Source organism: Mauremys reevesii, linkage group 5, assembly GCF_016161935.1.
Source record: "Mauremys reevesii isolate NIE-2019 linkage group 5, ASM1616193v1, whole genome shotgun sequence".
NCBI lineage: Eukaryota > Metazoa > Chordata > Testudines > Geoemydidae > Mauremys > Mauremys reevesii.
The window spans coordinates 66,727,392-66,744,162 of NC_052627.1; the positions used below are offsets into that span (position 1 = coordinate 66,727,392).

General features: G+C 41.0%; 1 protein-coding gene across 4 annotated transcripts in view; it reads left to right on the top strand.

Annotated features, from left to right (window-relative positions):
- KLHL2 (kelch like family member 2) overlaps positions 1-16,771 on the top strand; it is a 114,386-nt gene that overhangs the window by 87,162 nt on the left and 10,453 nt on the right. For all 4 annotated transcript variants that reach the window (XM_039541332.1, XM_039541329.1, XM_039541330.1 and 1 more), the window contains exons 6-12: positions 1,679-1,788; positions 3,424-3,540; positions 4,453-4,602; positions 6,732-6,849; positions 7,650-7,847; positions 8,590-8,691; positions 11,419-11,547. In XM_039541332.1, coding sequence (XP_039397266.1) covers positions 1,679-1,788; positions 3,424-3,540; positions 4,453-4,602; positions 6,732-6,849; positions 7,650-7,847; positions 8,590-8,691; positions 11,419-11,547 — 924 coding nt within the window. The remainder of the gene's footprint in view (positions 1-1,678; positions 1,789-3,423; positions 3,541-4,452; positions 4,603-6,731; positions 6,850-7,649; positions 7,848-8,589; positions 8,692-11,418; positions 11,548-16,771) is intronic.

Genomic DNA, 16,771 nt, shown 5'->3' on the forward strand with positions numbered 1-16,771 from the left:
TCTGTTTAAATATTCATCAAAAGGTTTTCGCATAGGGAGTTACTGAAGACTTATGTATGTGCTTTACTGAAAAATCAGGCTTCTCAACCTAGAAATCTTCAGTATTCTTTATAACTCTTGGTCTTATACACTACCACAGATAAAGATGTTTGTCATGCATGAAGTACTATATCGTATAATACTGGAAAAGGCTTTAAAAATATAACTTTGGTTTTAATCTGTTTTGTCTACTGCTGGCTGGTCTTTTTATTTTCTGTCACTTCAAAGCAAATTTTTAAATTCCTAACATCAAACTGTCTCTTGTCTGTGATGAGACAGGTGATGAGAAAAAAAACCCAGTTAATAACCACAAGGCTACCTTTTATGCCTATTTATAAGCAACCATGTCACTTCCAAGACTCTAAACCAGTTCTTTCAACCCATTTGGTGAAGAATATAATCTTCACACTTTTTTGCTCTAAAGGATATTTTAAAAGAATCTATCAGCCCCCCAGTCCATACAGAGGCACAAGGCACTTAGTACCAACCACAACAGCTCATGGCAGAATCTAAACCCTCAGGGTGTAAATCCTGAAGGAGGGACACAGCTGATGCCTCTTCTGCTTAGGAAAGTGCTACATGCTGGATAAGTGCTCTGTGTGCCAAACTTTCTCTCCCAGGATTTACAAGTCAAGGGACACATAGCTTAAGCTGCATCTGCTTAAGCAGTCCATGCATGTCACTTCAGACCCAGAGGTGACAGTTATGACCAGAGTGAGGCTGAATAAACCAGCATCAGTCAAGTACTTCCTTAAACTGAAGGACTGAAGGCTTTTAGATGTAACATGCTCTAATTGTTAAAGTGAGAGGCAGGCGTCTATTACAAATAATAAATAATAAAATATCTGGCTCTGCCACTGATTCACTGTAGATCTTGCTCAAGTCACTTATCTTCTTTGTGCCTCAGTTCACAATCTGTAAAATGGTTATAAGAGTTGCTCCTGGGGTGGCTGTGATGCTTAATTTAATGTTTTTAAGAGTCTAGAGATGCTCTGAAAGGAAATAGAGATGTGTAAAGTAATTCAATTATTTATGCTTGCTGAAGTGCACTTCAGATGCAGATCACTGGGATCAGTTCTAGAATGCTGACTGGGCAAAATTACTGTTAATGTTGAGGATTGTACTACAGGCTCTAAGTATGTATCCAAATAATCTATAAATGCATATTCATGTTGTATTTGAAGTATTGGTGTACACCTTCCAATATAAAACTAGTAAAAGATGAACAAGGGATCTTAAAATAAGGCATCCCCTATGGGAAAGTGGTGTGCTAACTTGACTTTCAAAGAATATCTTAAAGTGAAAAAAATCTGTTTAATCACTATGAAAATTACTTCTAATGCAAGTTTTCAGTGTCATTACTATAAAACGTGAAAAGTTATTTTTATGAAACTTTTACATTTAACTTTAAAAATAACCTTTGCCTCTTTGAAAATGTATATAAAAGTTGCCTGCTCTGCTTGTGTGAAGGCAACGATCAAAACTTGAGGTGCTAGAGAATATTGTAAAATAAGGTATTGTTTATAGACTTAATCACGTACGGTATGCTAAATCAATCTTGCTTTTCATGCTATTGTTTTATTGCTGCTTATAAACTAAACTCAGTGGTGTATGCTAAAGAGAACTTTTTTCTAAACAGAACAGCATTTTTCTGATGTCATACTTAGTGAAGAATTCCTCAACCTTGGTGTAGAACAGGTGTGCAGTTTAATATCCAGTGACAAACTTACAATTGCATCAGAGGAAAAGGTAAGATACTTCTATCCTTTCTTCCTTTTGGATAGACAAAAAAAGTATCCATTCTTCCCAGATCTCACATAATTTTTTGGATGGATTTTTTTGTTAATCCCTCAGTAAAATGGTTTAATTGGTTACACACACATAGTGTTCTCTGCACTTAAGGAAGTTTTTACAGAAATGCTGTCAAGGTGTTAAACCTTTAAATTAATCCCCTGACAGGTTTGAGCTCTTAAGGATTCTAAGAATGCATTTAACCAGTTGACTCACAGTTAAAAAGTTAAAGCTCCCAGCTTTGGGGCAAACCAATCAATACATATGTTAATGCAGCAACGTGTATGTAGTAATCGGCTAACAAGGGGACATACAATAAATTGGGTTTTGCTTTAATTTAGCTAGACAAAATAGTATTTTTGAAGTGTTTTTATATACCTAATACTTTTAATGTAAGATGTACCAAAGTGGACAGCTGTCAAGCTAGATTGGTCTTCAGATTTAGGAGATAAGTGTCCCAATTAAAAAAAATAAAGAGTGGGGAAGGGCTGCAAAAGAGATTGCTAGATAGCTGTGTATGACCAAAACATCTTTAAGGTATCTTTACGTTTTCCCATGCAGCCAGGTCTTGGTTCCATTGGAGTCAAAGGCAGAACTCCCACTAATTTCAGTGGGACCAACAATTATCCCTTAACAAATACCTAACTAATTTGATTTACAAGTATTTTCATTTTGAACATATACATACAATGTTTTTTTCCCATTAATAATGTGCTTATCTCTCTAAGGAGAGCTGCGGCCAGCCCATAAAATCTTTTCAAGAGAAGGCTAAATGCCCCTGTTCAGGCGCACCTAACACATATAAGCATATTTGAACACAAGATGTATGGCCAAATGGTCACACATGCTTTATAGAAACTAAAAAACATTTTGAAGCCCTTGTGAGCATAGGAGGTGCAGCCATCCTCTTAGAACTGATGCCATGTTGTTATTCCCATGGTATCATGAAAGTCTAGTTCTCTCCCACACAGAAGTGCTTGACTTTAATATATAAATGTCTGTCTCTAGAAAGACACAGTTTTAATTCTCTGATTTTATAGAAACAGTGAAGTATTGTGCAGTGGGAGAGAAATCACACTTGCCTTGCCCTACTTGGTTGGTTAAAGACTTTAGTGAGAGTCAAGTGTGATGACACCAGCAAAGATGCAAGGGAATTAGTTATGGATGGTAGTTATGGACTTCAGGACCTTAAGAAAAAGTAGGGTGGGGAAATATCTTTACTTAGATGCAGGCTTTTATTGAGTTTACAGCACTAACTAAATTAGTTCCTATTGAAAAAGTTCAGATTAGATTTCTTGACAGCTTTCATAATAGTGAGAGTAATTTGACAATGTCCTAATCCACTGGGAGTTCTCATTGAGGAACCAGTAGAGTACGTATTCAAAAAGAGATTGGCTCACATATGCAGGGGGGATGTTATATAGGATAACTATGCTGAAAGGATTGGAGTGGCCAGTTTATGTGGCCTCCTATTTTTATGCTTCAGAAATTTTAGTTCAAGTGAAAATTGGCTTTGGGGTCACACTTGTACTTTCATACTGATGAATTTGTAAAACAGGTGGGGACTCATGGCATGTATTTGTTTTCTGCAAGGTTTTTGAAGCAGTGATAGCATGGGTAAACCATGACAAAGATGTGAGGCAGGAGCTAATGGCACGCTTGATGGAACATGTTCGGCTGCCTTTGCTTTCCCGAGAATATTTAGTTCAGGTAAGCAAAAAGAAGAAGAATTCTAGCGAGAATTTACACACACTGGTTTTACTATGATCCTGTCTGTCAGCAGCCAGATTTACATCAGAGTAATTTAATTGTGTTTTAGTCTAAATGTAATGCTATACCAATAGTTTCAAATGAATGCTTCCTTAATACATATTGTAAATAAGTGATTATTAATCTGACTTTAGATTTGGGCTTCCTTTTGTAATGTAATCCCTTATATAGCACATTTTTTGTTAGTGATTCTTTTCATGACTTTAATAGTTAAAAGTTAATGTTTTATATTTTAGTACATGGTAGCTAATGTTCTATCATTTTTAAATATGTAGAATTCATTGTCAAAGGAAGTCTATTTTATGTAGTTTAGATATACCACAGTTTTGCCAATTTTGTAAGGTTATCGCTTTGAACATAAGGTTTGATTAGTGTTAGGATGCTTATCACAGATAATTGGCATCTTGGTCAACTAAAAGTTATTTATGTTGGAAATATAGTCTTTGGTGGTCTAAATTTTGTTCACTCTGTTTCTTGCTATTTTTCTGTATTGAGTTTCTGTTTAATGGGATCCTCTTGTTCAAATAGTTCATTTTATCTGAGCCTCTCACATTGTGATTTGGAAAAACTAGAAATCTGCTTGACCATCAGGAAAATGACTAAAAACACTTGCCATTGCCTAAAATTATATCTTCCATTTAATAATTAGAAGGGTCTGTATTCTCCCATTTTTTCCCCTAGGGACTTGGCATATCAACATCATGGTGTTTCCAGCCTTTAACTGGCTGGGGTATGATCTACTAATTCAGTGCTTTATTTTCCCCCTGTAATGTAGGTTTATTTCACTTCAAATTGTGTTTTGTGTTTTACTTTAAAATGCTGAGACCTTGTCAAACTTTCATTAATGCACAGAGGGTTGAAGAGGAGACGCTGGTAAAGAACAGCAGTGCATGTAAAGATTACCTCATTGAAGCTATGAAGTATCACTTGCTGCCAACTGAGCAACGAGCATTGATGAAAAGTACTCGAACCAGACTGAGAACACCTGTAAGCCTTCCAAAGGTAAGACCTCTCTCTAACTTCTAACTTGCTGCCTTCTTCATATTTAGTTTTGTCTAAAGTCTGGGATGAAAGTGTAACACTGGATCGGGCTGTAACTGGGGTTCTCCATTACACAGTCTTCCTACTAGAATTGTTCACCATTGACAAGGGTGCAACATGGTAACAGCTTAGATCCTAAACTGACTGACAGAAACTTCTTATGGAGTATAAAACTCATAAATGTCTCTGTTTTGGCTCTTGGAGGAAAATATGTTATAGAACTGTACTGTTTTGAGCCCACAGAAGTTATGGTGCTGCTGTAGCATCTGAGGAACTGAAGTTATGGGTCTGGGGTGGGGGCGGGGAATGTAAGCCTGGATAAAATTATGTGGTTGTGTCTAATTCTGGAGTATTTTAAATAATCTTGTTTGTTTTCAACTAACAATACTTGTGTTAAATACCTAGGCTCCTCTCCTCTTTCACCCAAATACAGAAGAAGTTTGATCACAGTACTATTATTCCAACTCAGCAGTGGCAGAATAGGAGCTAGATGTCAATGCCATTCCTCTGACTTCTGCATATTCAGTGAAGCTTTGCAACTAGTCTTCCCTCAAGAGGACCAAATCAAAGGCTAGATTCTGCTCTCAGGTGCACATTCACAATCCTCACTGACTTCATCTAGAAGCTGGATTCTCACACTTGAGGGCAGAATCCCCCCTCAAAAGTTCTGAGAGTATCTTTACCTTCAGCTTCCTGCAGAAAGTGCTTACCGCAACTGAATATGATGGTTGGGTGGGAGGAAGAAAAGGAGACGGGGCTCTTTCCAGAGTCCTGACTGCATTTGGCTTATGAGGGAGAGAAAAAGGGGTCATACCTAAGTGGAGCCTCAAAGGGAACAGGAAATGGCCAGACCAGGTGGGAGCAGTGACCCACCATGTGCAGTGGAGAGAGGGGAGATATTTATACCCCATGCATTCTGGAAGGAACTCTCCCATCAGTCACCGATCCACATCATTTACCCTCCCACACATGGGATCAGAGTCTAACCAGATTTTTATGATCTGCTGTTGGCATTGCACTAGTACACTTTTTTTCTTTTGGGATTGGTAAGGAATTTTGCCCTCACTGCCAGATTGGCCAATGCAGGGTGGATTTTTGTCACCTTCCCTGCAGCATGTCTGGTGGGGTAGGTAAGGTTAGGTCAGGATGTTGCAACTTAGTATATAGCAGGTGTCCTGTGCAGGATTTGTTACAGAGGGGCTCTGAACAGTGTTTAAAAAAGAACTAGATAAGTTCATGGAGGATAGGTCCATCAATGGCTATTAGCCAGGATTGGCAGGGATGGTGTCCCTAGCCTCTGTTTGCCAGAAGCTGGGAATGGGCAACAGGGGATGGATCACTTGATGATTACCTGTTCTGTTCATTCCCTCTGGGGCACCTGGCATTGGCCACTGTCGGAAGACAGGATACTGGGCTAGATGGACCTTTGGTCTGACCCAGTATGGCTGTTCTTATGTTCTTATTCACTGATCAGGAGTTGGAAGTGGATTTAGAGGAAGGCACCACCTAAAGAAACTGGGAAAAGGGAGATAGTGGCTCCTAATTCCTGGTATAGTGGGGAGACAGCTCCACCTTTTTCTACCCCCCACCATCTCTTAACCTTCATACGAGAGAAGCATGGCAGGGTCCTAGCAATAAGTTTGGAACCAGCTTGGAAAGGGGAATGGCTGACAGCAGACCTCCGAAATAGGTGAAAATTATTAAGGAAAGAATGATGACATGCACTATATGGTTTATTTCCAAATATATTACGTGACTAAAGTTGTGGCCTAATTAAACTACATCCATTGCATTTTATCTTTATTCCTATGTGGCCAGGGCAATTTGAATCTTTCCCATACAGCATGTATAAAAAGGCCTGAATTCCTTTCTGTCTTGCCTCAAATGCTGCCTTTACTGGAAAGATCACAAATTGCATGTTTCAGAAATCTTTTTATTTTTTCCTAACTTGTAAGATATTAGGCATATATTTGGATGAAACATCTTTTGATTATTGGCTGTACAGAGAAATGTTTTTCTTTAGCACTTAAAGCCTTTCAAATATTCCCATATGTGCAAATAAGCAGTAAATGTTGTTGATCCCCTTGCAGTTGATGATGGTGGTTGGAGGACAAGCACCAAAGGCCATCCGCAGTGTGGAATGCTATGACTTTAAAGAAGAGCGCTGGCATCAGGTGGCTGAATTGCCTTCCAGAAGATGTAGAGCAGGTATGTGACGTGTAACCTAAGGGCTCTGTCTACAGCAATATTTGAAACCATGCTTCTTCTTTCTTTACTACTTATTCTACATGCCCTGAGAAGTGCTGAGCATAGATTTCAATGGGAGCTGCAAGTGCTCATTGCCTCTAAAATTCAGGCCACTTACTTAAATTACTTTTTAAATATGGATTTAGATGCCTAACTTTAGATCACCCAGGTTTGAAAATTTGGTCTTTATCTCTTTGTGCTTCAGTTCCCAATCTGTAAAATAGAACTTGCAATGATACTGAGGATAAATCCATTAATGTATATGGGATGTTCAGAAACTACAGTGATGAGCATCATTTTATGTTTAAAGAATATGGAGAGAACCATTATGTAAAAATATTGTTTAAAATAGCATTGAATGTAATACACTTGAGGAGCTGTAAGCAGAGATAAATCCAGACTGCAGAGCATTTTTGCGTTAATGTCATGTAAAATGTAACATTTAAACTGAATCAATTGTCATTAAAAATCTGGTTATACACCTCTACCTGTTATAACCCCACCCATTATAACACGAATTCGGATATAACGCGGTAAAGCAGCACTCGGGGGACGGCACACTCCAGCAGATCAAATCAAGTTTGATATAACGCGGTTTCACTTATAACACGGTAAGATTTTTTTGGCTCCCGAGGACAGCGTTATATCGAGGTAGAGGTCTATAATGCATCTATATTATAAATTGTTACTTATTAAACACTGATGTGCTGAGCACAAAAGAAAGTCAGTGGTAAGGAAAAGTAAACTCTTGTTTTTTCAAGGCATGGTGTACATGGGTGGACTGGTTTTTGCTGTCGGTGGTTTCAATGGCTCCTTAAGAGTTCGCACAGTCGATTCCTATGATCCAGTGAAGGACCAATGGACCAGTGTTGCTAATATGCAAGATAGGAGAAGCACCTTGGGAGCTGCTGTATTAAATGGGCTCTTATATGCTGTAGGAGGATTTGATGGGAGTACAGGTATTTTATCTTTAAATACTACTGTGTTGGTTATTACAGTTTTAGCTACTATTGAAATAATCCTGTCCGATTTACTTATGCATCTCGCTATTGTTCCTGGCATTTCAAATGAAAAAGACCAGGAAAGCCAACTAGCCTTTTGTGTAGTTGAACAGTCACAAACCATGTACTAAGTGGGAGCAATGATCTGGACCCCCACTTGCTAGAGTGCAGGTTCAAAAGGACTTAACAGCATCTGAGCCACTGCAGAGCCAAATTTCCTCCTCACTGTCCTACTACAGTACTCTGACAACTCCCTCATGATAGAACTGAGCCTAGGAGCCCCCTTCCTGTGTGCACGTAGAGTAGATTCTCTGTATGTTTTCTGTAATGTAAATATGCACACTTATTCCTAACTCTTAGTGACATATGAAGTGTGTGTGCACGCGCACAAGCGATGTGCACATGTATGTATGTATGTATGTACATGTAAGTATTGGTGAGCAGAAGACTGTACCATATAGCACATCATTTAAAAAAAGAAAGGAAGACATTTTTCTGACTCCCTACAAAGACTTTATTCACCATTCCTTCTCCAAACATCACAGTATGTTGTGGGCTATCCAAATAATACTTCCCAGGCCACATGTATAGCCATTAATTTTTCTTAGAAAAAAAACTTGACTGCAAATCTTAGCACAGAGAATTTCTAAAGACTGGATACTGTGAAGATGTCAATCACAGATTTGTTCTGTTTAAACAGGTTTATCATCCGTAGAAGCTTATAATATGAAGACTAATGAATGGTTTCATGTAGCTCCAATGAACACAAGAAGGAGTAGTGTTGGTGTAGGTGTTGTCGGAGGTAAGTTTTTGTGTCATCTGATAATGTTAGTCGTTTGCCTGTGTCGCTGTCTATACATTTGTAGGATTTTTTTTCTCAATCAAATACTACATGTACAATAAATATATAGAATGGAAGGGTTTTTGCATACCAGTCTAGTAGTGATGGCAGATATCCAAATGTCCTTGTAATTAACTGAGAATAAGACAAATACAGTTCTGAAAGTTTCTGCCTTTTCTCTCTGCTAGTGTTCAAAAAGTGGGGTAGGGAATGGGACATTCTCAACTAAAACGATAGATTAGTGGCACATTCAGTTAGTGACAAAGTAGAGAAAACCTTATGTCTGCAAGTAGGGAAAAAGTTAGCACAACCATGTATGCTATTTTCTGCCACATTGGGGAGCAGACTTTAAACTTTGTTTATATTTTTTCAAAACTCCTCTGTAAACATTGTTATTCAGCTCGTGTGGACAGAACATAACTGTTCTTAATTGCTTTTTAAAAGCCATCTGAGAATAGGAAATATTTTGGTCATTAGACTAGGAGATTAGTTTATTACCCCATCTTAGATGGCCTTTAAGAAACATGTAGATGATTATATTCACCCACTATCACTGGCACATCTTTTAGTAGAAACTGCTTTTATTATGGTTTATTTTATTTAAAACAAAATATTAGAATACATTTTTAAAATAGTGTTGATCGGGCCTGAGATGAACTCAGATTTGTACCCTGCCTATTGAGGAATTAATAAGGATACAACCCAGAAGTGGAGGGCTATCCAGAAGCTCTGTGCTCTGAAGCTGATAAAAAGGTAGACTGTGGGCCACGTTTTCAAAGGGACTTCAACTGAGCCTCCGGTTGAGCTTCTTTGTGTACTCTCATTTGGACATGTCAAACCATTGTTGTGTACACAAGTGATAGTACTTAAACTTGCCTGCAGAGAAGTGTGTACAAAGTAATGTGGAAACAATCTGTTAAATAGTTGGCCTAGTACACCTAAAGCAAACTGAAAAATTTCCATAAATTTATAATTTGATGCTTCCAAACAAAGCTAGCAAAGTTTGATGCAATAAGATAGTCATCTCTCTGATAACTCTTCATTGATGTAACACAGAAATTTGAGCTACTCTGTTAGAGGTGTGGTTTTAATGGTATGGGAGCTGTGGCGGGTTGGGTCACAGAAACCCTGTTGGGACTGCCACCTGATGTGCTGAGACTACCTCTGAGCCTGTTTTCCCTGGCACCTTGGGACTTCAGAACCCTGCCTTGTTGAGCCAGACAGGCCAGTCTGCTCCAACACAGAGCCAGGGACTGAACCACATCCGCCAAAACTGCAGACTTAACTGAAAACGGCTTAGAAAGTGCTCCTGTCTCTAGCATCCAGATACCCAGTTCCCAATGGGATCCAAATCACAAATAAATCCATTTTACTCTGTATAAAGCTTGTACAGGGTAAACTCATAAATTGTTCACCCTCTATAACACTGATAGAGAGAGATGCACAGCTGTTTGCTCCCCCAGGAATTAATTACTTACTCTGGGTTAATTTATAAGCAAAAAGTGATTTTATTAAATATAAAAAGTAAGTTCCCAAGCAAAATAAAATAAAACACACAAGTATAAGTCTAATACAGTAGGAAACTGAATACAGATAAAATCTCACCCTCAGAGATGTTCCAATAAGCTTCTTTCACAGGCTGGTCTCCTTCCTAGTCTGGGCCCAATCCTTTCCCCAGTACAGTTCTTGTTAGCTCAGGTTGTAGCTACGTTTCTCCTGACTGCCACCTGTTTTGTTCTGTTCCACCCCCTGTTATAGCTTTGTCACAAGCTGGGAATCTTTTGTCTCTGGGTCCCCACCCCTCTTTCTTAATGGAAAAGCACCAGGTTTAAGATGGATTCAAATACCAGGTGACATGGTCACATGTCCTGTGAGACCCCAAGCCTTCATTCTTCCTGGTCTGATTCACAGGAAAGCTTGCAAGTAAATGGAGCCATCTACAATCAATTGTCGTGGTTAATGGGAGCCATCAAGATTCCAAACCACCATTAATGGCCCACACTTTGCATGATTACAATAGGACCTCAGAGTTATATTTCATATTTCTAGTTTCATATACAAGAATGATACATTTATACAAATGGTATGACCACACTCAGCAGATTATAAACTTTATAATGATACCTTACAAGAGACCTTTTGCATGAAGCATATTCCAGTTACGTTATATTCACACTCATTAGCATATTTTCATAAAATCATATGGAGTGCACTGTCACAGGAGCCTCCTGCTGTTCCTGTTCTGAAAATTTAAGCTATAGAAAAATTCCCCACCCTGAAATTTCCCAAGAAAGGAATTGGCTAGCTTTCAGTGCTGCACACACCTGAAATGGTTCGCCTTTTTGGAATTTTTTATTAAAATCAGAGTGAGTGGCATCGGGTGCTTCAGTTGAGCAACACAACATCTTTTGTTCATACAGTTGCTGAATCATGGAAACTCATATCAACTTAAAATAACAGGGACCAGAGACTAGTACTTTTGGCTAATTGTTTTTATGTAGGACCTCCCCCTTAACCACTCTACTGTTGTTTTTCATAGTCTGATTTAGAGTGTGTAAATGAATCGATGTGTTGCCTGTTTGCATATATATAGCACATCAGAGTCTATATATCTGTGTCTGTGTATTAAAATACTTAGATTAATCTCTGTATACTGTGGGGCGGGGGGCTTGGCGATTGCCTTTCTAGGTATGCTGTATGCTGTTGGTGGCTATGATGGGGCGTCACGTCAGTGCCTTAGTACGGTGGAATGCTATAATTCTAGTACAAATGAATGGACCTATGTTGCAGAAATGAGCACTAGACGGAGTGGAGCAGGTGAGTGAACAGAATTAACAAAATGAAAGCAAATTATTATATTGTAACCACAGAAACACATTATTCCTTAAAATATAAAATACAGGCTCACTTTAATAGGACACTTCAGAATATTTACTTTTATTGTACGGTGCAGTTGACAGAAGCACTGCAGGTTACAAATGCAAAAGTGTCCCATACAGTAAGGTTAGGCAAATGTTAACTGCAGGGATTTTCTTCCCCCTTTTTTTGTACCTTTTCATATTTACCTACCGGACTTCTTAGGCTTCTTGATATCATCATACGGAGAACCCAGAAGTGCTTTTACATCCAGTGCTTTTACATTTCCAACTAACTCCATTAAGCAGCTCATTGAATCACAGAAATCAGATGAGAGATGCCTATGTCATCTAGGTCATCCCTTTGTCAGTGGAGGATTGCTTTCTCTAATAGGGATTTCAGTCTAACTTGACCTGTGCAAAGTGATTGGACTTCCACCACCTCCTTTGAAAGATTTGTTCTGCAGTCTAATTGATCTCGCTGTTAGGAAGTGTTCTCCTTATATTTGTCCTTAAATTTCATTCCTTAGTTTAATCCCATTACTTTTACTTATACAACCTTTGTTTCATCCTGAATAACCCCCTCATTATCTGTTGTTTACACCCTTCAAATATGTATAGGCTATCATGTGCCGCCATCCCCTACCATTTAGTCATGCTGTACACTTTTATCTCTCTTAATCTTTCTTCATAAGTAAATCTCTTGTATCCTTCTTTGAACTCCGTTCAGTTTTTCTTTCTGGTATTGAAGTGCCCAGAATCTAAAATAGTAATCTAAGTGTAATCTCGCAAAGAGCTATGTGTGTGTTTTTTATTTTAAATATAACTCAAAATGCCAGAGTGACATCCACTTCTTGTTCATTTAGATTATACTAATGCCATTTTGGGGCTGTAGAAGTATTTCCTAAGGCCTTGTTAAATTGGGAACTCAAGTCTAGTTTGCTGATGATTGTCATCTCTGTCTTTTGGTATTCTAGGTTTTTCCAACTTATTGAATAGTAGTTTATTTCTCCAGATGTTTTCACGTGGTCTTTTCCAAATGAAATTTAATTTTGGTATTTCTCTGCCTATATTTCTAGTGTCTTCAGGTCCCTTTGTACTCTGGATGTCTTCCATGGTGTTTCTAGGCATACCCAATTTATTATCCAGCAGGACTTGCATTAATGTGCTGCTTTCTCCTTTTCCTGATGATCAGAAGAAATACTGCTGTAAATAAGACCTAATGGAACTTGGATTCCTAGGTGCACCCCAATAAATTTTCTACCACTTCTCCAATATTACACCTTGCCTTCTATCATTTATTCTATCTTTATTTATTGAACTCCATCAAGTTTCTAATCTATGTAGCAGTACTTAAGTCCAATCCAAATTAATTATTTTTGAGTAGTAATTCATGACACTGTATTAAAATATTTACTAAAATCCAAATACTTCATCTACAGAGTTCCCTTCGGAGACCTATTTTGTAATTCTAGCCAAAAAATAACAAGAGTTTGATTTGTTTATATCATACTTGCTTAAAGTAACTTGATTATTTTTTTTACCTAAAATTACAAAATTAGTGCATCAAGGAATCACTATATATGTAATATCTGGATTCTTACTAGTAAAGCATTTTAGTATCTCATAAAATACTACTAACTAAACTTCTTCTTCAAGTGATTGTTCATGTAAATTCCAAGTGTGGGTGTGCCACGTGTGCAGTCCTCGGAAGGTTTTTCCCCTAGCGGTACCCATCGGGACAGCTGTGGAGCCCCTGGAGTGGTGCCTTCATGGCGGTGTATATGGGTCCCTTCCAACCCACTGCCTCTTCAGTTTCTTCTTACTGCTAGTGACGGTCGTTGGAGCAGCTTTCCCTAGAAACCAACCCAGGGTTACACTTGTATTGGTTTTATTAAATGCCGCTATTGGATCAAATAGAAAAAGGACGGAGCTTATTCATGCACGCACACATTCATTGCATTTAGACCCTCATGCACCCACATACTCTCACAGGCGGAGTGTTACTGGAGACAGCAGAGGAAGCAAAGCATAGATCTGGTGTGTCCGCCTGCGGTCACGGATCTGAGACGGCCAGCGGGTCACGAAAACAGCGGGCTTATGTGCATGCCTTCTTCCTTTTTTGGAACTGAGCGGCTCCTGTCACGTACACTGAGTTTCCCTTCTGTGTCCATCACTGAGAAGCATATCCAGGCCTTATTCCTTTTATGCATACCAAGTTTTTCTTTTCTTTACAGCACCCCATGATTGCCTTCTCAGGGCAGATTACATCAGACACACCTGGCTCCGGGCTCTTTTCTCCTTGCATTTCCTCTCTGCCCAGTCCCACACACACTGCCTTATCTCTCTCACACACTCCCTTGTTCACACACTCTCTGATTGCGTGATGGAATATTGCAAAGCTTGGAGGTCTATACAAGTGGTAACTGAAAAGGTTACATAGCTTGCAAAAGTTACAAAACTTAAAAGGCTATGCTAACAATAACTAAAGTTACAAAGTTTGCCAAAAGGTTGCAGAACTTAATGATCAGACTAGCAATGACTGAAAAGTTACAAATCTTACAATCACATTCTACTGGATTGAGCAGCTTTACATAACACTTTCTGAGTAGCAGCTGTGTTAGTCTGTATCTGCAAAAAGAACAGGAGTACTTGTGGCACCTTAGAAGAGACTAACAAATTTATTTCAGCATAAGCTTTCATGGGCTACAGCTCACTTCTTCGGATGCATAGAATGGAACACACACTCTGTATGTATAAATATCTCCTGTCTGTGTGTTCCATTCTATGCATCCGAAGAAGTGAGCTGTAGCCCACGAAAGCTGAAATAAATTTGTTAGTCTCTGAGGTGCCACAAGTACTCCTGTTCTTATAACACTTTCTCTCTCTCTCTTGCATTTAGCAAGCGATTTCCTAGTGGACTGTTATCTGTTTTTCTGTAAATAATTTTAAAAGTTGTAGTTAGTATGAGTGTTAGTAGTTAGGTTTTAGCTGCGGGTTTCCCCCCACACCACCCTTTGCTCCCGCCCGGGACTGGGGCATTTCTTGGCCTCCGGGTTTCAAGCGTGTGGATCCTGCCTGAAGCCCATGCTAAAGGGAGACTCACATGACTCCTGTCTGAAGTGCCAGGGAGGGGCACACCAGGCCGACAGATGCAAGATCTGCAGGGGCTTCAAGCCCAGAACTAAAAAGGAGCGGGATTTTCGGCTGAAGCTCCTATTGATGGAATTGGCCCTTCGTCCCCAGACAGCCCAGGCAGCATCTGAGCCCGTGCTCGGTACTTCGGTGCACAGCACGCTGGCCTTGGTGCAGGAGGCTTCGGCACCAAGAAAGGACTCAGTTAAGGAATCTCGGTGGCACCACAATTCCCCAGCACTGAAGACCGCCTCCAGTGCCAGCACAAGGCACCATTCCCATTCACCAGTGCCGTATAAAAAGAAAAGAGCAGACAGAATGCTCCCCCACTAAAATAGTGGAGCAAGCAGGCACCAGTGGGGTGCATCCCACATCGGGACACTCAGCCTCAGCCCCATCTATACTGGCACTGTTGACTTCAGTTTTGTGGGGAGGTCTGTCGAGTCTGGTCCTGGTGGACTCCCTAGTGCACGAGGACCTGGAGGACGACATAGGCCTTCTGTCCACACCAGACACATATGAAACGGCCAGGGACTTGATCGCCATGAATGCACAGTCCCCTGCTCGGGCACTGGCACCGGCTTTACAGAGGGGAACTGTGCCATCCAAGGCAAGCCAGCATTGATGCGGCACCGATCATCCTCGCCACAGCATCATTCCCCAGCACTGTTTCAGTCTGCACCGCCCTGGTCACTGAGATTGGACTATTCTTCAGAGTCGGAGGCAGACTTCTATGTCTCTAGGCTAGCCGGTACCGTTCCCAGCACCATCTGAGGCAGAATGAAGGGCAAGCGGTGCCTGTGGCAAGGGCCATCCCAGTGGCCCTTTTGGACACCGTGGGCCTACCATCAAGCCCAGGGGCTGGGCTCCAGATCCCTGTCAATGGCCTCAGAGGTTCGGATCCCTCCTTCAGCCACCTTGGTAACCCGGGAGTCTCCCCATTAGAAGGACACAGACATCCAGGTCAGCGGCGGGCACCAACACTATCCCCTGTGCCGCTCAAGGTGTCGCCACTCAGGGCGACCCTTGTGAGCCAGAGGGTCAAGAAGACCCAGTGCCCCCAAGGGTGTCGTCGTCCTCCTCCCCAGATGAGGCAGTGGCGGGTACTTCTATTATGCTGCCTGCTATAGGCTCCAGGGCATGTCAGGACCTGCTTAGCAGGGTAGCCCAGAACCTAAATATGCAGGCAGAGGAGGTCTCTGAGGAGACTGATCCGATGGTAGACATTCTGGTCCCTAAAGGACCTTCAAGGGTAAGATTGCCCAAGACTATCCAAAACACCACTAAGGTGTTGTGGCACACACCCGCCTCTGTCCCCCCATGTGGCCAAGGGGGTGGAATGCAAATACTTTGTGCCATCCAAAGGGTACGAGTGGCTCTTTACCCACCCGCAGCCAGGTACGCTGCTGGTGGAGGCGGCTAACCACAAGGAGTGGCAGGGATAGCCGGGGTCTACTCCCAAATCCAAGGATGCTAAGAAGCTGGACCTCTTTGGTTGGAAAGTGTACTCCACTGAGGGGCTCCAGCTTCACATAGCAAATGAGCAGGCGGTCCTCAGCCGTTACTGCTACAACTCCTGGAATACCTCGGCCAAATTCCAGGAATTGCTCCCTGTAGACTCCTGCTCTGAGTTTGGCACAGTCTTGGAGGAAGGCAAGGTAGTCGCAAGGACCTCACCACAGGCCGCCTTGGACTCGGCAGATTCGACTACCCGCACGATGGCTACTGCCATAGCCGTGAGGCGCAGCTCATGGCTTCAGGTCTCAGGGCTCCCTCATGAGGTCAGAATACTATCCAGGACCTACCCTTTCACTGCTCTGGGCTCTTTTCAGAGCAAAGAGACTCTTGGCTTCTGGGCTCGGGGATTTGCAGGCAACCCTTAAATCCCAGGGAATACACATGCTGACCCCCCAGCAGAAGCTGTTCAAACCTCAGCTCGCCCCCATGCTTTTACTCTGTTCCTCCCAGACAAGATTATAATAGGAAGCAGGGAAGGAGTAGCGGATGGCGCCCTGGTCTGGCCACAGCCAAGCAGTGGCAGAACAGCCCTC